The sequence below is a fragment of the Lipophrys pholis genome (assembly GCF_963383615.2).
Source record: "Lipophrys pholis genome assembly, chromosome: 4".
In the NCBI taxonomy this organism is placed as follows: Eukaryota; Metazoa; Chordata; class Actinopteri; order Blenniiformes; family Blenniidae; genus Lipophrys; species Lipophrys pholis.
In genome coordinates this window covers 35,355,700-35,377,051 of record NC_137637.1, presented here as the reverse complement: position 1 = coordinate 35,377,051, position 21,352 = coordinate 35,355,700, and the positions used below count along the sequence as shown (strand labels likewise).

The following is a 21,352-nucleotide window of genomic DNA, read 5'->3' as shown; positions in this document are numbered from 1 at the left end:
GATGGTACCATGGGACCGAGATGGTCTGGTACCAGATGGTCTGGTACCAGATGGTACCATCTACTCTGGGAGGTAAATCTCTTTAAGTCTTAATAGTTTTTGTTGTGAAATGATCAACTTGTGGTTGGTTGTAGTTTAACGGTTCTGAAGGAGGTCCGACTCGTTTCTCTCGTTTTCTTTGAGTCAGTTTGACTTTAATCATTAAATAATAAATTCTGGAGGTTTGGAGGGAAACTGAACGTCACACCAGATACGAACCAATCAGAGTCAACCAATCAGACATCTGATTGGAGGCTGCTGGAGAGGGAGAGGGAGAGAGAGAGAGAGAGAGGGAGAGAGAGAGAGAGAGAGAGAGAGAGGGAGGGAGAGGGAGAGGGAGAGGGAGAGGGAGAGGGAGAGGGAGAGGGAGAGGGAGAGACAGAGAGAGAGAGAGAGAGAGAGAGAGAGAGAGAGAGAGAGAGAGAGAGAGCGAGAGAGAGAGAGAGAGAGAGAGAGAGCGTTTTGTTACCCAGGAATCAGCAGAGACTAAATCAAACCAAGGGAAGCTCCTCCCACCGCAGCCCAACACAAACAAACAAACAAACAAACAAACAAACAAAATCAAAATAAAGCCAGAAGCTTCTGAGTAGAAACCACAACCTTTATATTCCCTCTACAATTATGTACAATTATACTTTATACAAGTAAAGCAGTGATGCTCTCCTCACAGCGCTCTGTGTGTGTGTGTGTGTGTGTGTGTGTGTGTGTGTGTGTGTGTGTGTGTGTGTGTGTGTGTGTGTGTGTGTGTGTGTGTGTGTGTGTGTGTGTGTGTGTGTGTGTGTGTGTGTGTGTGTGTGTGTGTGTGTGTGTGTGTGTGTGTGTGTGTGTGTTCAGGTGGAGCTGCTCTTGGGGAGGTTGGGGTAGAGGACGGCGGCCGTCACAGCGACCATCACGGCGATGACCGGCACCCAGTGGCTCCACCCACCCTGAGGAGAGAGGTGAGAACCTTAAAGACTCAAACTGGATGGACACAGAGACGAGGAGGAGGAAGAGGAAGAGGAAGAGGAGGAAGAAGAAGAAAAGGAGGAAGTAGATAAATAGAGGAAAGATGTTTTGGTTCTGAGGGAAAGAAGAGGAAGAGGAGGAAGAGGAGGAGGAGGAGGAAGAGGAGGAGGAGGAGGAGGCGACTTGATCCACAAACAAAAACCTTCAGAAGAAAAAACAAAACAAGATGAAGATGAAGATGAAGATGAAGATGAAGAGCAGACGATCCACAGTTCAAACCAAACAAACAAACAAACAAGCTTCAGCAGCTGAAAGAAGAAAAAACAACAAACCTGAGAAGACGAGAGAAAATAACTGAACAAGAACTGAAAATTCAGATGAGAGAGGAAGAGGAGGGTGATGAAGAGGCCGGTGAGAGAGGAAGAGGAGGGTGATGAAGAGGCCGGTGGTGAGAGAGGAAGAGGAGGGTGATGAAGAGGCCGGTGAGAGAGGAAGAGGAGGGTGATGAAGAGGCCGGTGAGAGAGGAAGAGGAGGGTGATGAAGAGGCCGGTGAGAGAGGAAGAGGAGGGTGGTGAGAGAGGAAGAGGAGGGTGATGAAGAGGCCGGTGAGAGAGGAAGAGTTTCCACGGCGATGTGTTTCCATGGAAACGGTAGAAAGACAGTCATGTTGGGTGTTTCTGTATGAAACCGAGGCGTGAATGGATGAAAGCTTTTAATTTGAAAGGGACGCCCTTCCTGCTGGTTTAGCATCTTTCTCTGGTTAACAGCTGGTTTAGCGTCTTTCTCTGGTTAACAGCTGGTTTAGCATCTCTCTGGTTAACAGCTGGTTTAGCGTCTTTCTCTGGTTAACAGTTGGTTTAGCGTCTTTCTCTGGTTAACAGCCGGTTTAGCGTCTTTCTCTGGTTAACAGTTGGTTTAGCATCTTTCTCTGGTTAACAGCTGGTTTAGCATCTTTCTCTGGTTAACAGCTGGTTTAGCATCTTTCTCTGGTTAACAGCTGGTTTAGTGTCTTTCTCTGGTTAACAGCTGGTTTAGCGTCTTTCTCTGGTTAACAGCTAGTTTAGCATCTTTCTCTGGTTAACAGCTGGTTTAGCATCTTTCTCTGGTTAACAGCTGGTTTAGTGTCTTTCTCTGGTTAACAGCTGGTTTAGTGTCCTTCTCTGGTTAACAGCTGGTTTAGCGTCTCTCTGGTTAACAGCTGGTTTAGCGTCTTTCTCTGGTTAACAGCTGGTTTAGCATCTTTCTCTGGTTAACAGCTGGTTTAGCATCTTTCTCTGGTTAACAGATGGTTTAGCATCTTTCTCTGGTTAACAGCTGGTTCAGCATCTTTCTCTGGTTAACAGCTGATTTAGCATCTTTCTCTGGTTAACAGCTGGTTCAGCATCTTTCTCTGGTTAACAGCTGGTTCAGCATCTTTCTCTGGTTAACAGCTGGTTTAGCATCTTTCTCTGGTTAACAGCTGGTTCAGCATCTTTCTCTGGTTAACAGCTGGTTCAGCATCTTTCTCTGGTTAACAGCTGGTTCAGCATCTTTCTCTGGTTAACAGCTGGTTTAGCGTCACTCTGGTTAACAGCTGGTTTAGCGTCTTTCTCTGGTTAACAGCTGGTTTAGCGTCTTTCTCTGGTTAACAGCTGGTTTAGCATCTTTCTCTGGTTAACAGCTGGTTTAGCATCTTTCTCTGGTTAACAGCTGGTTCAGCATCTTTCTCTGGTTAACAGCTGGTTCAGCATCTTTCTCTGGTTAACAGCTGGTTCAGCATCTTTCTCTGGTTAACAGCTGGTTTAGCGTCACTCTGGTTAACAGCTGGTTTAGCGTCTTTCTCTGGTTAACAGCTGGTTTAGCGTCTTTCTCTGGTTAACAGCTGGTTTAGCATCTTTCTCTGGTTAACAGCTGGTTTAGCATCTTTCTCTGGTTAACAGCTGGTTCAGCATCTTTCTCTGGTTAACAGCTGGTTCAGCATCTTTCTCTGGTTAACAGCTGGTTCAGCATCTTTCTCTGGTTAACAGCTGGTTTAGCGTCACTCTGGTTAACAGCTGGTTTAGCGTCTTTCTCTGGTTAACAGCTGGTTTAGCGTCTTTCTCTGGTTAACAGCTGGTTTAGCATCTTTCTCTGGTTAACAGCTGGTTTAGCATCTTTCTCTGGTTAACAGCTGGTTTAGCATCTTTCTCTGGTTAACAGCTGGTTTAGCATCTTTCTCTGGTTAACAGCTGGTTCAGCATCTTTCTCTGGTTAACAGCTGATTTAGCATCTTTCTCTGGTTAACAGCTGGTTCAGCATCTTTCTCTGGTTAACAGCTGGTTCAGCATCTTTCTCTGGTTAACAGCTGGTTTAGCATCTTTCTCTGGTTAACAGCTGGTTCAGCATCTTTCTCTGGTTAACAGCTGGTTTAGCGTCTTTCTGGTGGTTGTTGTTGTTTTCAGTCTCTGGACTGTTTTCTACTTCCTTCACTTCATCTTGCGGCTCGTTTGTATTTCTGTCGCTCATTTTATCATTTAGTTTTATCCTCCCTCCTGTTTCTCTCTCCCCCTCCCTCTCCCCCCTCCCCCTCCCTCTCTCCCCCCCCCCCCCCTCCCCCTCCCCCCCCCCCCCCCCCCCCTCCCGTATCTTAATCTTGTCTTTTGGTTGCAGTTTTTCCCATTGAAGGTATTTACATCTTTTATTATTCTATTATTTTGTATTTGATGATAATTAGTGGAAAATTGTAGAGTTCCTCTACGATGAAGATGGTTGAAACGAGCCGAGCAGGAGGAGGAAGAGGAGGAAGAGGAGCGGCAGCAGGAGGGGCAGGAGGAGGAGGGCAGCAGGAGGAGGGGCAGCAGGAGGAGGAGGGGCAGGAGGAGGAGGGCAGCAGAAGGAGGAGGGCAGCAGAAGGAGGAGGGCAGCAGAAGGAGGAGGGCAGCAGGAGGAGGAGGGCAGCAGGAGGAGGGGCAGCAGGAGCAGGAGGTGCGGCGGCTATGCAGACACCAGAAGAGCAGAAGCAGCAGTGAGGAAAACACAGCTGCTTCTTCCAGGAAGGTTCAGGAGGAGAAACATCCTGTCAGTCAGGGTTCAGGGTTCAAACATCCAGAAACTGGCTTTAACTACTCACACCTTCAGCATCTCTTGGTTCTGCCGTCATTGATTAAAGTTGTTTTATGGAATTCAACATAATACACCAGCAATCATTTTCAAACCTGATTAAAGTGAGGTTGACATTAATTCTTTAACCCTTTAAAACCTGTCAGGTTTGTTCCAGGGTGCAGAGATAAAACGGTTACAGCCACAGTCTAACGCTCATTTTAGTCCAAAACCAGTTCATTGATCAGGATACTGAAATCCCTGACATGATGGTCACTTTGCATCTTTTAGAAGTTCTCCCTTCTCAGTCCACATGAACTGTTGTAGTAAATCTTTTATTCTGTCAAACTGATTTATTCACCTGTCGCAGCATAAACAATCTTAAACTAAATGAAAGTCTCCAGCTGCAGCAGCAGAGGTGGAACCGTCTCCCTGAAGTTGGTTTGAGTCCAAGCCTGAGATTGTCCACTGAAACCTGCGACCCTGAACCCATCACAGCAGGAGGCTCCGCCTCCGGAGGTTTCCTGGTACAGACTGACAGTCAGACGGACAGACAAGGACTGATGTCATATCGGGTACCTTCTACCACAACTGGCCGAAACACCAGTAGAGCAGAGCCAGGAGGAGGCCCATGAGTATGGCTGGGACAGGCTGCATGGATGGCTAGAGGGGGGTGGGGGGGGGGGGAGGGGAGGGGAGGGGGGAGAAGAAATCAGCCAGCAAATCAACCAAACCAACATGGAGGATGGAGCAGCTACAGCGGGGCGGGGGGGGGGCTACGAAGCAACGCAGCAAAACACCACAGAAGAAGAACCGCCGGCCGTCATTCTGTTCACCGCTACAACACCCACGCACCCACACCCACACACACACACACACACACACACTAAACCCCGGGTTCGAGTCTCCAGGCTTATTGTGTGTTTCTCTGTGTGCTGCAGTTTAATTAAATCAAAATAACATTAGAAAAGTCTAATTATCTGAAGTACAAATAAAGTTTAATAAACGAAATTCAATTAAATAGAGTGAAATGAAAAAGTAAAATGGTACAACTGAGTTGAATCTCCATATGAACTTTAAATAAAGATCAAACTCACTGATAAAACTGAGAAATCTACAACAATAAAACCAAAGTTGTGACATATTAAAAAAATGTTTTAACGAAAATTGAAGAAACAAGACTAATGAACGACCATGGAGGGGGAGCATGAGGAGGAGGAGGAGGAGGAGGAAGAGGGGAGGAGGAGCATGAGCTGAGGGAAGAGGAGGAGGAAGAGGAAGAGGAAAGGAGGAGGAGGAGGAGGGGAGGAAGAGGAGGAGGTGGAGGAGGAGCATGAGCTGAGGGAAGAGGAGGAGGAGGAGGAGGGGAGGAAGAGGAGGGCGCTGCTCCACCTCACTAATTTTCTGCTTGGCAGACAAACATCAGCTTATTGATCAGTTCAGGATCAGAAGGCAGAAAAACATTTCACCTCACTGGACTTTTCTTCTAAATACAGACTTAGAACTTTGACAACTGCTTCATGTCGCCAAAGATTCATGTGTTCACTTCCATCAGGCGCCGTTAGCAGCCTCTGTTACGGCCAATTCATCCTCCATAAGAACAAGAAGAAAGTTCAGCAGTGTAGGTCCTGCTGAACAAAATGACCTCATTAGTTTGGGCTGTTCCAGCCGTCCTGGCTGTTCTGTGTAGGAGCTGCTCTGCTGAACCTGCTGCTCTGCCGTGTGCTGCTCATACGTGTTCCAGTTCGCTCAGGACTATCAGTCATATTTTAATCATATTTAACTTGTAACAACGCTACTGTACGAGCCCCGCAGCTCTTTAAAATGTCGGAGTGCAGGCTTACGTGATGCACCTGAACGCATCACGAACAGCTGTCAGCTCCTGGAGTTAAACCAACCGACTCTGACAGAAACTCTTATTACTGAAACAGTTCAGAGAAATGTGTTTCTGAAAGCACTGGAGGACAGAAATAAACTGCTGTTGAAAAGTTAAAACGCCGCTTTATAGACATGTGGCTGCTGTGAGGGGGCGTGGCCTGCTGTGAGGAGGCGTGGCCTGCTGTGAGGAGGCGTGGCCTGCGGTGAGGAGGCGTGGCCTGTGAATTCAGCAGCTTCTTATTGGAGAACGAACAGCTTTTTTTTCCGGCAGCTGGCTGACGTCACTGCTGAATTTTCTTCTTGTTCTCATGGCTTGAAAGAGGGAGGATGCAGGGGCCTTTAGAGTGCAGTGACCTGCTGCCTCTGGACTGGGGGGTCAAGATGGAGGATGATGGTGAGGCTGACAGACGGAGGGAGGGCAGCAGCACAGAGACTCACTGAGCTGGTTTTGTCCTGCAGCAGCTTCAGGCTGCTTCGGCACTGCTGCAGCTCCTGGTGGATGTTCAGCTTCTCCTGCTCCGTCCTGTCATAACGCTGACGGAGGTCTGCCAGCTGACACTGCGTGTCCTCATACTGCACACACACACACACACACACACACACACACACACACACACACACACACACACACACACACACACACACACACACACACACACACACACACACACACACACACACACACACACACACACACACACACACACACACAAAATGAGATTTTCCTTCACGTTAGAGTACATGTGCATCTCAAAAGACACAAAAGAACTCTGCAGCGTGTGTGTGTGTACCTCTCTCTGCAGGGTGTGTGTGTGTACCTCTCTCTGCAAGGTGTGTGTGTGTGTACCTCTCTCTGCAGTGTGTGTGTGTGTGTGTGTGTGTGTGTGTGTGTGTGTGTGTACCTCTCTCTGCAGTGTGTGTGTGTGTGTACCTCTCTCTGCAGGGTGTGTGTGTGTACCTCTGTCTGCAGTGTGTGTGTGTGTGTGTGTACCTCTCTCTGGAGTGTGTGTGTGTGTGTGTACCTCTCTCTGCAGTGTGTATGTGTGTGTACCACTCTCTGCAGGGTGTGTGTGTGTGTGTGTACCTCTATCTGCAGTGTGTGTGTGTACCTCTCTCTGCAGGGTGTGTGTGTGTACCTCTGTCTGCAGTGTGTGTGTGTGTGTGTGTACCTCTCTCTGCAGTGTGTGTGTGTGTGTACCTCTCTCTGCAGTGTGTGTGTGTGTACCTCTCTCTGCAGGGTGTGTGTGTGTGTGTGTGTGTACCTCTATCTGCAGTGTGTGTGTGTGTGTACCTCTATCTGCAGTGTGTGTGTGTACCTCTCTCTGCAGGGTGTGTGTGTGTGTGTGTACCTCTGTCTGCAGTGTGTGTGTGTGTGTATACCTCTCTCTGCAGTGTGTATGTGTGTGTACCTCTCTCTGCAGTGTGTATGTGTGTGTACCTCTCTCTGCAGGGTGTGTGTGTGTGTGTGTACCTCTCTCTGCAGGGTGTGTGTACCTCTATCTGCAGTGTGTGTGTACCTCTCTCTGCAGTGTGTGTGTGTGTGTGTGTGTGTACCTCTCTCTGCAGTGTGTGTGTGTGTGTACCTCTCTCTGTAGTGTGTGTGTACCTCTCTCTAGTGTGTGTGTACCTCTCTCTGTAGTGTGTGTGTACCTCTCTCTGTAGTGTGTGTGTACCTCTATCTGCAGTGTGTGTGTGTGTACCTCTCTCTGCAGTGTGTGTGTGTGTGTACCTCTCTCTGCAGGGTGTGTGTGTGTACCTCTCTCTGCAGTGTGTGTGTGTGTGTACCTCTCTCTGCAGTGTGTGTGTGTGTACCTCTCTCTGCAGTGTGGGTGTGTGTACCTCTCTCTGCAGGGTGTGTGTACCTCTCTCTGCAGTGTGTGTGTGTGTACCTCTCTCTGCAGGGTGTGTGTACCTCTCTCTGCAGTGTGTGTGTGTGTACCTCTCTCTGCAGGGTGTGTGTGCGGGCCTGGGCCTGGTCCAGCTGGCTCTTCAACCTGCCGGCGTCCTGCAGGTGTTGATTCTCCAGAGAACCCAGTTTGTCCTGCAAAACCTCCTCCCTCTTCTCCAGAGACACCAGACTGCTGCTGAGGGCCAGGCTCTGCTCCCTGGTGCTGCACACACAGTCAACAGGGGAACCATCCTCATGGACCACGTCTGATGAAGAGTTTCTCACAAAACACAAACCTGAGATCTGAGAAGGAAAACGGCTCCGAGACTCGCTGGCCTTCACGAGGCCCAGAAATCAAACGGACGGTTATTATGAGCAGCTGTCTCCTGCTTTTCACTTTTAAAATTACAATTACAGCCTGATACAAATGAATTCAATGTACAGAGTTTTAATTTACCAACATTTATGGAAAATGATAATTTCTTAATATTAGGAATTAAAAATGAAGTATTGGACTCCTTGAGTATTAGAGATTTAAAATCTGGTGCAACAGCCTCATAATTACTGCATTACAACGTCTTGCTATTATATTTAAATGAAAGATCGATTCAGTATCAATGCATAGTTTCAAAGATAATAACCAAATCAGAGCAGGATTATTCTTTAGGATGTGATTTTTTCATTTGATAGTACAAAAGGTGCACATGTTTGTGTCGTGACTTGAGCCTATTAACAACACATTGTTTGCTGTTGTTCCTCCATCTGTTCTCGCTCACTGACTTCATCACCTCCTGATCAGGTTAGTTATGGATTTCATCAGTCTCATCTTTATCCTGGTCCTGAGAGAAATTCCTCCTGACGCGACTTCTAATTGAGAGAATGTGTTGAGAGGCGAAGCAGAACCAGAGATGACTTCCCTACATGTGTTTGTGGTTTGGAGGAATCCTGGTTTCCAGCAGTTTTGTTCTGGACTTGTATGTTTGGTTTCGACATGTTGTAATTCCTTCCACACGGAGCTTTGTGCGTGAAGTTTTCTTCATGAATCAACTTGTTTACGAGGAAACTGGTCCAGCGTGTCTCCAGCAGTTCACATGTGGAGACGGCGGCTCTGCTAACGGCTTCATCTGCACTGCCACGTTCACATGCAGTCCCAATCCCAACTAAATAAAACTAGTCACTAATGTTCTAATGGAGATACAAGGACTAGATGGTGGGTGGGGTCTGCAGCTGCTTCTGTTCAGGCAGTAACTCTGCTGGCTCCTTCAGCTGATTGGAAAACTGTTAAAATCCTGCTGAGCTCCGAGCCTCATGAGTGGAGAAGCTGCCGACTGTCACCTGTCTGTCACCTGTCAGTCACCTGTCAGTCACCTGTGGACTCCACCTGAGTCAGCTTCCCTCCAGCGCTGAGCACAGACTCTGCTCACTCCCTCACCTACAATTCACCCGTCTAAACACTTTCAGGTCGGGAGGCTTTAGCTGCTCCAGGCTGCTAAAAAAAAGGATTGCATAGGTGGAAGAAACCCATGAAAACTGCAGAATACGGGGCCAGATGCAGTAACAAGAGTTCTACTTTATTTTGCTCAATGTGAACAGATCTTTCTTTAAAGAAGTTTATTACACTACAATAGAGCCCATTCAGATTTGACGTTTCAACCCACTGAAGCCTGGAACACTGATCCCGTCTGGAAGGAGGGTGAGCAAGTGTGACGTCTGTGAACGTGGCTTCAAATCGGTGGTTCTTTAGTGAAAAAGCTTTGCAGGCAACATGCCGGGAGGTTTGAGCCCAAACTGCCTGAGATTAAACCCGACCGTGCTGCAGCAGGAAACACAGCGAGCCCAAACAACTGGAGGTAAAATGTTGGAGCTCTTGTATTACCTCGCTCTTCTTTCACTGTGGACCATGAAAGCTTCAACAATAAGAGCTCAGTTTGGTTCCTGAAGGCTTGTTGGTGTACAGAGGTGACGTCTGACTCAGAAAAGGTTCAGGCAGCACCGGGACAGCCGAGGTCCACATAAAGCCCCCATCTTAGTTACACTTTTATTTAGCCAGGAGAACCACATTGAGATTAATAATCTCTTTTTCAAGTGTGTCCTGGAGAGCTGGGGGGGGCTGAGGGTCTTGCTCGGGGACCCCTAGTGCATGTTTTTGGGACTGTGGGGGAAACCGCAGTACCCAGAGGAAACCCACAGGCACACGGGGAGAAACACGCAAACTCCACACAGAAAGGCCGTGTTCCAACACAGCGCCTTCTTGCTGTGAGACGAGTGTGCTAACCACTGCGTCACCGTGCGGTCTAACAACTGCCCCATGAGCCACGGATACCAGAGAAACTGCCCAACGCTTTTGGATTTGAAGGCTTCTGCCTGGGAGTGTGCGTACCTGCTCAGTTCGGCCTCTAGGTGGCGCAGTTTGTCTGTGAGAGTTTTCCGTTCAGCTCTCAGACCATCACAGTCCTGCTGCAAACACACACACCGCTGCTGCAACGTCACACACTCCGCTGTGGGAGAACCAGAGAGAAGGACGTGGGGCTTTAATAACTCTGATAAATCCATTTTAACCCCCCCCGTCCCCCCGTCCCCCCCCACACGTTCCCCCGTCCCACCCTGCAGATGTCCTGCAGAGCTGTGCTGCTGCTGCTGCAGCGTGAAGGCCTCCTGCAGCCGGCTGATCTCCGCCTCGTACTTGGCAGCCGTGCTCCTCCAGTGCTCCAGCTCCGAGCGCACGCCGCCCAGATCTGTCTGCAGGGCGGCGATCTCGCGCTCCCGCTCTGCCGTGGCCGTCTCCATGGCGTGTCGCAGGACCAGGATCTGCCAGCAGAAACAGGTGAGATGGTCATGTGACTGACCGGGAGGGGGCCTGCCTACTTTGTGTGCAGAGGAGAGAGAGTGTGTGTGTGTGTGTGTGTGTGTGGGGGGGGGGGGGGGGGGGGGGGGTATTTGCTTGAAATAGAGCTGATTACATTCAGCAAGTAGCATAAATGTATTTTAACAAAATGATGGGTTAGTGCTGTTTGAGCTTTGAATACGTCACACTCAGTCTGGAGTGGAGGTCTGGAAGGAGGATGGATGGACTGTGGGTGGAGGTCTGGAAGGAGGATGGATGGACTGTGGGTGGAGGTCTGGAAGGAGGATGGATGGACTGTGGGTGGAGGTCTGGAAGGAGGAGAGGTGGTGTCTGAGATACCTCCTCCTGGGCGGAGTACAGTTCCTCTCTGGTGCTGCAGATGGCGCTCTCCCTCTGCTCCCTCAGTGCCTCCATGTCGGCCTGCAGCTTCCCGAGCTGAGCTGAACACACAGTCAGAGGAGATGATTCACTCCATCACAGTGTGTGTTCAGGTGTTCAGGTGTTCAGGTGTGTGTCTACTCACTCTGCAGGTACTGGATCTGTTTGGTCGACTCCTCGCTCTGCTGCGAGTTGTTCTTCCTCTCCTCCTCCAGCAGAGCTACACACACACACACACATTAGATTGACAGTGAGAGAAGTGCAGTGTGAGAGAAGCTTGATGAGTGATGGTTTCATCAGGGACCTTGAAGCTCCAGACATTTCTGCTTGCCGGTGTTGGCCAGCTCCTGAGCCTCCAGGAGCTCCCTGTGGAGGTGGTGGATGACCTGCTCCGTGTCTCCAGGCTCCAGACCGGCCCCATGTAACTCGGCTGCACAAACACATTGTCAGCATTTAACGAGAGGCTCAGCAGGTAAAAAAAATAAAAACAAAAAAACTACTGCTGTCTACCAACAGAGGAGTTTGTACCTTTGAGCAGAGCTACTCTGTTCTGTGGTTCATTCAGCTCCTGATCGTCCATGTTTCCATCTGAACAACAACATCATATTCATCAAAGTGATCAAGTGAGGCCAAAAAAACTATGTATTTTATCAACCGTTAGGGAAAAACTATAAACTACTTTGTTACAGAGACGTGACGTGTTTTTGTAAGAGGAGTACACGAGGAAGCGTTTGTGCTGACCGGATGTGTCGTCGCTGCTTCGGTCTTTACTGGGACTCAGAGTGTCGGACATGTCTGACTCTTTGGCGTCCATCTGGTTCCCTGGGGGGGGGGGGGGGCACAGATTAAAAATAAGCACAAGGCTAAATAGAAAACAGTGAAAATAGCACACAGGGGTTTTCTCTCCCTGCTCTGCCGTCAGACTCCTGACTGGAATCCTTCCCTCCAGATTGTGAGCCTGAGCTGTTGGGCTGACTGATACGGGAAGTTTTGAAAAATGCAAGTCGACATGTTGTTTGGACTGTGGTGGATGACTGATTAGAAACAGAGAAGCTGTCGCTTTACTGGCTCAAGAGCTTTGTCTTTAAAAGAATAAAGTGGTGCTTGTATTACTGCTAAAGGACTCTACGGTGAAGGACTGATGTGTTTTAGAAATTGTAACGTTTCAACAAAGTCATTTGACTTCATGGCCTCGTTTACTCAACATTTGAAGTGTAAACGCAAAATTGTCATTGCGTATTCAGGGTCCATATATATGACAATGGTGGTCGGAGCCACTGGAAACAACTGTTTGAAAACAGCAGAAGAACAGCACCCACTAGTGGCCCAACATGAAAACTACATGGTTTTTGGCATGTCTGCTGTATTTTCAAAACTGATGCGTTTATACTTGAAACGTCGTCGTGTCAATGGGGCTTTAATTTGACTGAGCTCTCTTCACTGGTTTACCTTTAAGTCTTTCAGGACTGGCCAGGATGTCGTCCTCTCCTGTCTGGTTGTTCTGTAAGTGAGCATCCATCACTTCTACACACAGACACACAGACACACACACACACACACACACACAGTTAGTGTGTGGAGTCAACACATTCTGCACCACAGACTTCATTAGTCTTCAGAACCAACCTGCCTTCATGCCACATCTGGTACTCAGACCGGAGTCCCGACACCCAGCCAAAACTTCACTCGATAAACTACCAGGAGTTTATTTTAAATTATACTTTTAATACATAATAATATTTAGTGTCATTTCCAAACATCTCAATTGACGCTTTTCCACTACATGTTAGTACCACAACCAAGTAGTTTCCTGGTCCCCGCTACCAGGTAGTTTCCTGGTTCCCGCTACGTTCCCGCTACCAGGTTCTTTCCTGGTCCCCGCTACCAGGTAGTTTCCTGGTTCCCGCTACCAGGTTCTTTCCTGGTTCCCGCTACGTTCCCGCTACCAGGTACTTTCCTGGTTCCCGCTACGTTCCCGCTACCAGGTACTTTCCTGGTTCCCGCTACCAGGTTCTTTCCTGGTACAAGCTACCAGGATCTTTCCTGGTACAAGCTACCAGGTTCTTTCCTGGTACCAGCTACCAGGTTCTTTCCTGGTACCAGCTACCAGGTACTTTCCTGGTTCCCGTTACCATGTACTTTCCTGGTTCCCGCTACCAGGTTCTTTCCTGGTCCCCGCTACCAGGTACTTTCCTGGTACAAGCTACCAGGTTCTTTCCTGGTACCAGCTACCAGGTACTTTCCTGGTTCCCGTTACCATGTACTTTCCTGGTTCCCGCTACCAGGTTCTTTCCTGGTCCCCGCTACCAGGTACTTTCCTGGTACAAGCTACCAGGTTCTTTCATGGTACCAGCTACCAGGTACTTTCCTGGTTCCCGTTACCATGTACTTTCCTGGTCCCCGCTACCAGGTTCTTTCCTGGTCCCCGCTACCAGGTTCTTTCCTGGTCCCCGCTACCAGGTACTTTCCTGGTCCCCGCTACCAGGTACTTTCCTGGTTCCCGCTACCAGGTACTTTCCTGGTTCCCGCTACCAGGTACTTTCCTGGTTCCCGCTACCAGGTACTTTCCTGGTTCTCCCAAACAGAGAAAGAAGCACAGAAACCAACCAGTGGAGCAGCGAGGAGCTGCAGACGTTTCTCTGTCTGGAGGCGACCAGAGGATTCAGGAGCTCCACGGAGCGACACGCTACCAGGACCAGGAGGTCTCTGAGCCTCGGTGTTTAGGATGAACTGGTTCCCCTGTTAACTGGTGACCTTCTTCCTCCCCTTTTTCACACCACATGTTAAAAACTAAAACCCGTAGCTGTCCTGGAACCGCATCTCACAAGCGTTCAGATCTCTTACCGTCGAAGTTGGCCAGTTTGTGGATTGAAGAGCTCACGGTTTCCTTCAGTTGTTTGACGGCTGCAGAAAGAAAGAGCACAGGAAAATTACAGTTGGTTAAATAATAAGTCTTGCTTCAGTTGAGCTTGACATCCGGTTTGCACCGACTCGTTTGGTGATGAGTTAGTACTGATGTCAAAAAGAAAACTAGTTAGGATGATTTGAGGGCGTAAATATTCAATGAAGTGAAACAGTTTGCTCTAAACTGGTCTAATATTGTAAAACCAGCTTTAGTCATTTTACACCTGTTAAAACATTAAAAAAAAAAGAAGTCCAAATTCATCTCAGGGTGGTCTTTACTTTAGAAAAGTGAGAGGAAGTGTAAATTTATAGATTATTGTGGCAGAGCAGGTATGTAACGCCATATGAATGAGACGAGCCACAACAGAAACAACCTGGAAAAGCAGAATATAAAAGAAGAGTTGATGGGAAGCTTTCAGAGGCCAACACTGATTCTCAGGAGATAAACGACCACTCCAGGTACATTTTCAGTGGGTTTTCTATTTAAACTGCTCATGTAAATTAACAGTTGTTAAGTGAAATGATCAATGGGAGAGAATGATGGACAAATGCGGGTGAAAAGCTACAAAGGCAGCATGCAGAGAGAAAAGATGTAAAAATCTAAAAACAGCAGGAGTGAAAATGCCATTTGAAAAAACCATAAACATGAAAATGAAATTCTAAAGCCCTGCAAAACAGTTGAAAACAGGATGTTAAAGACCTCATGAAGCTGGACCACAATCCTCTCAGCTGAAGAACCTTATTTAGTATTTGGACAAACATGTATGTATAGAGAGGTTAAAGTAAAAGTACTCATTGAAATTTCTTAGTTTTAATAACTGTGTGGATTTAGGTTAGATTGGAGGACATGATTTCAACCAAACAACTAAAATACTTCATGTCTTTATTGAACATTCCTCGTAGAAAAAGTGAGCCAACAGAGTAATGGCTTTAAAGTGACAGTAAACCTTTTAGACTGGACAGTTCAGGGGTAAGACAACTCTTTAAAAGAAGAAGTCATGTCAACACTGATTGATCCTGCCGCCTCAGATGAAATAAAGTCTGTGGACATCATCTAATGACAGCGTGAGACTGCTAACCCTAACTACAGCTGCTAACTACCAAACGGAAATCTAAGTGAAACACTTGTTAGATTCCCAAAGACATAAATAACATGTTGGACCAACTTCTCCATCTATTCCCATGGAGAACAGAAGCTCCACTCTCCATTACCTTAGTCTGTTGCTGGTGACGGCACCGTGCATGGATTATGGAGAGGGAAGCACGTTATGCTCCAGTAATGAAATGCAGACGGTTAGTTCTGTCACCAACTCAACTGGAACTAAGCCGACACCAGAGGAACGACACTGGAGGCTCAGTGACGCAAAAAAACAACCAACAAACAAAGGGCAACCCCATAAAACAGAAATCCCTGAAACTGGAAACGAGGGAAATACTACTTTCTCTGACTCCACATGGAGACTGGGAGACGGTTTAGTCACCGCACGTTAACGAAACATCTAACAGAATGGGACTTGAGCTGCATCGCCGCCGCCTTGGAGGATTGATCAGCTCGACATTAAAGTGAAAATGAATTCAGAGGATCCTACAGAATACAATTCCAGTGTGTGTGCAGCTGAAGCTCAGGAGAAGTTTGATGATGCAGCAGGACAACGACCCAAAACACACAGTGAGAATCTGCCTTTTAGAGTCAGAACGTAGAGCTGAATCCAACAGAGTTCAGGAGATTCTATGTTTTATTGGAAACGTTCAACAAAGACCTGAAATATTACAAAAGTTTGTGTTCATCCCAAATATATCAAACGTCAATAGAATCACATTTTATACCAAATATTATAGAAAACCAGCTCATTTCATTGCCAATATTCACTTGGTAAGTTAATGACAAATAATCTGGGTTGTACATCATTAGGATGTCTTAAATAATCTTATTAAATAATAGTTGCTAATGCCAATAGGATTTTTAATTAAGGCAATGTGATATTAGTAAAGTGACAATATGTGGAAACGTTGCAATAAATACTTCAGTTAATGTCTTTGTACTTCAAAATAACACAACTTTATTTCTTGGAGCCGGTTTTAAGCAAACACACCTGTACTGTGTGTTTGGATCATGTGCAGTTTCCTCCTGGAGCTTCTCCGTCGTGAAGCAGTTAGATGAGTTTGTATTTTTAGTATTTTGTGCTTCTGATTTCTAACCTGTTGCCAGTCAGTATGAAGTAAATGTAGAAATAAAGTGAACCATGGTGTAACTGGCTGGACCATTACGCTGACATGCAGACTGCACAAAGGATCAAAGGGACAGTTGTTGCTGTTCAGTCTTTAGTGATTATGCAAATTGGGATTGTTTATCTTAATATATCATGCAGCCACAATTCTACTGTTATAAATCAACTGAAAGAAAAACCAAGTTAATGAAGCGAAGCCTTTGTTCGATGATAGAAACTCTTTAAAATGAAGCCCCACACCTCCTCCTGATCTCAGACGAGTAGACAAGTTAAGTTGGTGAGGTTTGTTTGTACTCACGCGGACACTCAATTAACTGTTGGACTCTAGTGGAGTCTCCTCCGCTGTTGTTAACGTGACAGTTGTCTGGCAGAAACAGAGAACCGACGTTACGTTAGAACCACGACAGACCAGGCAAGTAAGAGCTCATTGATTCTGCTCATCGGTGCCAGAAAAACCCAGATGATCCAGATCGGCAGCAGTTACCAGCACTCATTGCCACCATCTGATTCAATTTGTCTTAAAGAAAAACTTGGAATCATTAGACAGGCTTGGAAGCTTGAGGAACACATTTAGGAATTTAGGAGTGAAAGGTGCAGTACGTGATGAGGATCGTCTTTTGTGATCTGCTTGTTTGATTTGATCAAGTTTCACATCAGATGCTCTTGGCAAAGTACCGATCAGTGCGATTTGAACCTGAATCTTCCCGTGAGAACTTCACTGCTCAAACTTCTAACAGTCGGGGGGGGGGGGGGGGGGGGGGACTCACAGCAAATCAATAATAAGGGTTCAGTATGGAAAGTAATGGAAAGCCAATTATCAAAACCAACAGTTAGATTATTTAATTGATGCCATTGAGCAGCGAGATTCAACATTATGAATACTGATATTTATGTATTTAATATTCTATTCAAGTAGCATATTTAATAATGTACCCAATTTACTTGGTGGCTAATCTATGAGGGGTGATATGCAGTGAAGTATTTCTGTTCTATAAAATTGTTCAACCCCCCCCAAAAAATAAATAAATGAATGGCTGATTGAACCGTGAACATCCAATGAAAAATGTTGGAATTTGTGAAAAACTGGACTGAAAACAGAATAATGTCGCTCACTAAAACACTGCGTCACTTCATTTTCACATACTGCACCTTCAACCATAAGATGAAAATCCACTTCCTGGATCAGATGCACAGAATCAACAAACATCTTTTCTTTAGAAGAAGTGACTTTTAAAGCTCAGGAGAGAAGAGGAGTTAAAATGGAGATAAAGACGGAGAAAAGACTGACAGAGAGAAGCAGGTCGAGAGCAAACTATCCAGAGACACAATCAATCCACTGGAGAGACGGCGCTGCTGGCAGACAGGTAAAGGTATCACACAGAAGGACAGACAGGTGTGTGGATGCAGACAGACAAGAATGCAAATCCACGGGCAGCAGAATTCATCAGCCTGAGGCCCAATCACAACCTCAGATCCTCTCTCAGCCAATCGGCTGCAGGCTGCAGTGTGACGTGAGGATGCTTCAAACAAGGAGTGAGAGATCAAATGTGAGCAGAGAAAGACTCTACTGTGAAGACGTGAAGGAAAAGTGTTTTAGATGCAACAGAAGTTTGATTGAAGTTAAAAAGAAAAACTGTAAAAGTGAGATAATTCTGGTAAATTTAGGGCAGAAAAACAAGAATGGTCTCTTGTGTTTGACAAAAAGAGCATTTTTCTAATTTTCGAGTCTTAATTCAAACTTATTCAACCTTAAAAAGAACTTTCAAAGTAAAACCAACAGAGCATCTGAAGACTATTTTCCAGGAAACAACCAGTATCGAACACAATGTGAACGCCACAATCTCTTCCTATCATCACTGTCACCACCTTAGTTTTGGAGAAGACGACGACGGATTCTGAGCGAAGCTTCAGAGCCGTTAGCAGGTCCACCTGCCTCTGCTGGGATCACTTTACCTCCGGTCAGGACCGACTGATTCATGATTTATCTGCAGTTCCTGCTGAATCTAACGGCACGTTAGCATAGCATAAAATTAGCATAGCTGCCAAGTTGAATTCTTAATTCGAAGGCTGCAGGTTTAATAGAACTATGAGAAGAAACGGTGGTCGAGGACTAAATTTAACTGACAATTATTCCAGTAAAATGGTATGAAATAACTGCTGACTCAGCTTGACCCTGGGGGGCATGTCCTGATTCTGCAGCCAATAGAAAAGTCAGATTTTTTTTAAGCCCCACCCCCCTCACTGTGATCCATCTGAACCTTCCTCTGTACGTGTTTTTTTCCCAACCAGGAATAACTAAATATACCCAATCGTACTCAGGCGTCGGCCTTAATTGACTTACTGTTTTAATTGATTCCAGTTTGGTTTGTTTGAAAATGAAACTTTGCTGATTGTCAAGCAGCACTCAGGATGACAATGAATTTTTAACATATAGACCTTTACATGTGAGACTGTATTACTTGTGACATACATTTGTATTGTTTTTGGATTTAAAATGGGTTTATTTGTGTATTTAAATAAACTTTTTCATGTGTTTGTGAATGACTGACGTCTGTACTTGTTTCTGCTCTGATGTCACATGAAGACGTCACTATCCCACGTTCAAATACTCATTGTTTTGTTCTTGAAATTAAAATAAAATTAAAAAATCTTTCATCATAGAAAACTAACTACCATCAAGATCTTGATCTTCACCAACTGCACCATCATCGGTATCTGTATCCTCCTCATCCTCGTCTTCCTCCTGGCTGTCAGATGAGTGCAGGCTCTGTTTGTCCTGGTCAGGCTCCTCTACGGGTCGGTGGGGGACAAAGTCCACATCTGTCATGTCACCACATCAGACACATACAAGTGTGTGTGCACGGTTCTGGATGCTGGTTCCTTCAGAGTCGACTGTGGCGGCGACGCAGTGAGGAAAGATGCCCGCCGTGTTCAGTGTCCTCATTCAATCAGCAAAAAGTCAATCAGTGACTGGAAGCAACCCCCCCCCCCCCCCCCCCCCCGAGAAGATGGAATAATTAAAAGAAAAAAACCAAAGCAGTGGACAGTTTGTAGACCAAGGAAGCAACCGAGATTATTCAGACCTGGAGGAGGACCACCACAAACTGCCTCATGAAGACCAAACCACCGAGAACACCACACCTGGGAACCTGAAGCTTACGCCTTAGTTTGGATTTACTAATCAAGGTTCAAACTGTTTCTTCTACCCAACCAAATACTTAAAATTTGTTTATTCTTTTAAATCTTGAGTTGATTTACTTAATTAAACTTGAGGCCTGTTTACACAGCGACGGTTGCAGTTTGGGTGTCCGTTTACACGACAACGATGCTCGGAGCCGCTGATGAGGCAACTTCTCAAAAGCACTCGGGTCGGTCCAGAATAAACAGAAGTGCTGCTACTGGTCTCCGCGGCAGTAGTGAACAGTAGTTCTGCACATGCCCAGTAGAGACAATCAGAACAAAGTTCCCTCCAGAGTGTCAAGACTCCCAGTCCATATTCTCCTGGACCTGGTACTTTTATTTTGACAGTCACTGTAATAACAATCCAATCCAACAAACAACAGCGCCCACTTGTGGCCTGGCATGCTATGTACATCACTTTCAGTGTTTTTGCTGTTGCCATGGAAATGAACAAAGTTTTGAAAATGTTGTAGGGCTGAACGATTAATTGCATCGGAAGGGCTGCGATTTGACCGCTCATGTGATCTGGTCATGCGACGATTTGCGTGTCCTGCGCGTGTCATCGGCCCACCTTGCCTGAACGGGCTTGAGGTTTTTAGGGATGGAGCCGATCCGATCCAGTATCGGGTTCCTATACCACCATAATTCATGGATCAGAAATTTCTGATTCAACCTGCAGAGATTCCTGATCCATGATCCTGGTCTGATCCATGGTGCTGAAATGATCCCCAGTGTTTCCCTGCTGCTGCTCTGCTCGCTGGCTGCAAACTGTGGACTGGATTTCCTGAAGGGAGGCGGGTCTCAATGAGACCAGGAGGAATGAGTCAGGAAATCCAGTCCACAGTTTGCAGCCAGCGAGCAGGCTAGGGAAGTAGCACTGTGCTATCCAACTTTTCATGACAACATGTTGCTGATTGGAGGGATTTTACACTCAGAACACCACAAAGCAACGCAGCAACGTGGATGTTAGCAAAGCAGTCGTACAGCGAGGCGGTCGCTTTGTCAACAGACGTCAGCGTTTTCAAACTCCAGCTCTGGGAGGAGAACAGCTCTGACATCAAAACAATGAGCAGCAGCTCCTCCAGGCTGTCAGCAGGTGATTCACACCTCCGTGAAGCTGCGTCCTACTCCACGCTAAACTCCCTGAAAATAGTCCCAATGGTTGGAGCTGCGTTAGAGCTGGAAACATTGCGTTGCTGCTGCCTTGCTCAAGAGTTTCCCCAGGGATTAATAAAGTCATTCTGAGCTTTTAAAGATAGAACTAGTTTATTATGAGATGATGATGTCATGCAGACCCCCACATTGTCCACATGGAACAAAAGTACTTTGTACTGCTTCCTCTTCTGACCTGATACTAACCTCAAGTTGTCTTTAGAGAGAATACATGAATATATTAGTACATTTCATACTTTACTGTAGAGAGGAGTTTATTACAGCCTCATTTAAAATCAACAATAATGATAATAATAATAATAATAATATTAAAGCAAACAGCTCTGGTATCAGAATAGTATCGGCAGATATACAAATTTAAGTATCGGGATTGGATCAGAAGTGAAAAAACGTGGATCGGTGCTTCCCTACTGCAGTGTAGATGAGCAAACCGCTCAAAATCCTTAATGTCATCCTGCATTAGTATAGTGACCCGGCCTGGTTTAGGGCTTTGATCAGCACAATGGACCAGCGCTTGGCTTGTGGTGGTGAACGCTTACTGACTGCAAGTCACAGTACTTAGTAAGTTTACTATTGTAATTGAAGTAGAAGATAAATAAACTGTCTTTCATATTAATACATGCTTCATTTGACTTTATCTTAATTAGCCTAGCCTATAAGAAAGAACAATTTATGTATAATAAATCTGATATTGTTTATTATAATACACATCGATTTATTCCTTGTTTGTTGAAAAATACATGAGAAGAGGACCTTGAAAAAATAATCCCATATTAAATCACAATCGCAATATTGAGGGGGGAAAAAAAATCGCAATTAGATTATTTTCCAAAATC

General features: G+C 46.1%; 1 protein-coding gene across 11 annotated transcripts in view; it reads right to left on the bottom strand.

The window, feature by feature from the left end:
- Positions 1-621: 621 nt before the first annotated feature.
- The window catches only part of slmapa (sarcolemma associated protein a), a 59,458-nt gene continuing 38,727 nt past the window's right edge, over positions 622-21,352 (bottom strand). Inside the window, exons 12-26 of one of the 11 annotated variants that reach the window (XM_080461557.1) lie at positions 18,837-18,983; positions 16,462-16,527; positions 13,876-13,935; positions 12,481-12,555; positions 11,773-11,853; positions 11,560-11,619; positions 11,336-11,461; positions 11,177-11,251; positions 10,993-11,093; positions 10,412-10,616; positions 10,189-10,306; positions 7,860-8,031; positions 6,359-6,493; positions 4,622-4,705; positions 622-965 (exon numbers count right to left, since the gene is read on the bottom strand). In XM_080461557.1, coding sequence (XP_080317683.1) covers positions 4,625-4,705; positions 6,359-6,493; positions 7,860-8,031; positions 10,189-10,306; positions 10,412-10,616; positions 10,993-11,093; positions 11,177-11,251; positions 11,336-11,461; positions 11,560-11,619; positions 11,773-11,853; positions 12,481-12,555; positions 13,876-13,935; positions 16,462-16,527; positions 18,837-18,983 — 1,502 coding nt within the window. In that variant the 3' untranslated portion in view covers positions 622-965; positions 4,622-4,624. The remainder of the gene's footprint in view (positions 966-4,621; positions 4,706-6,358; positions 6,494-7,859; positions 8,032-10,188; positions 10,307-10,411; positions 10,617-10,992; positions 11,094-11,176; positions 11,252-11,335; positions 11,462-11,559; positions 11,620-11,772; positions 11,854-12,480; positions 12,556-13,875; positions 13,936-16,461; positions 16,528-18,836; positions 18,984-21,352) is intronic. The other 10 variants (XM_080461560.1, XM_080461562.1, XM_080461564.1 and 7 more) reach the window with 10 other exon arrangements.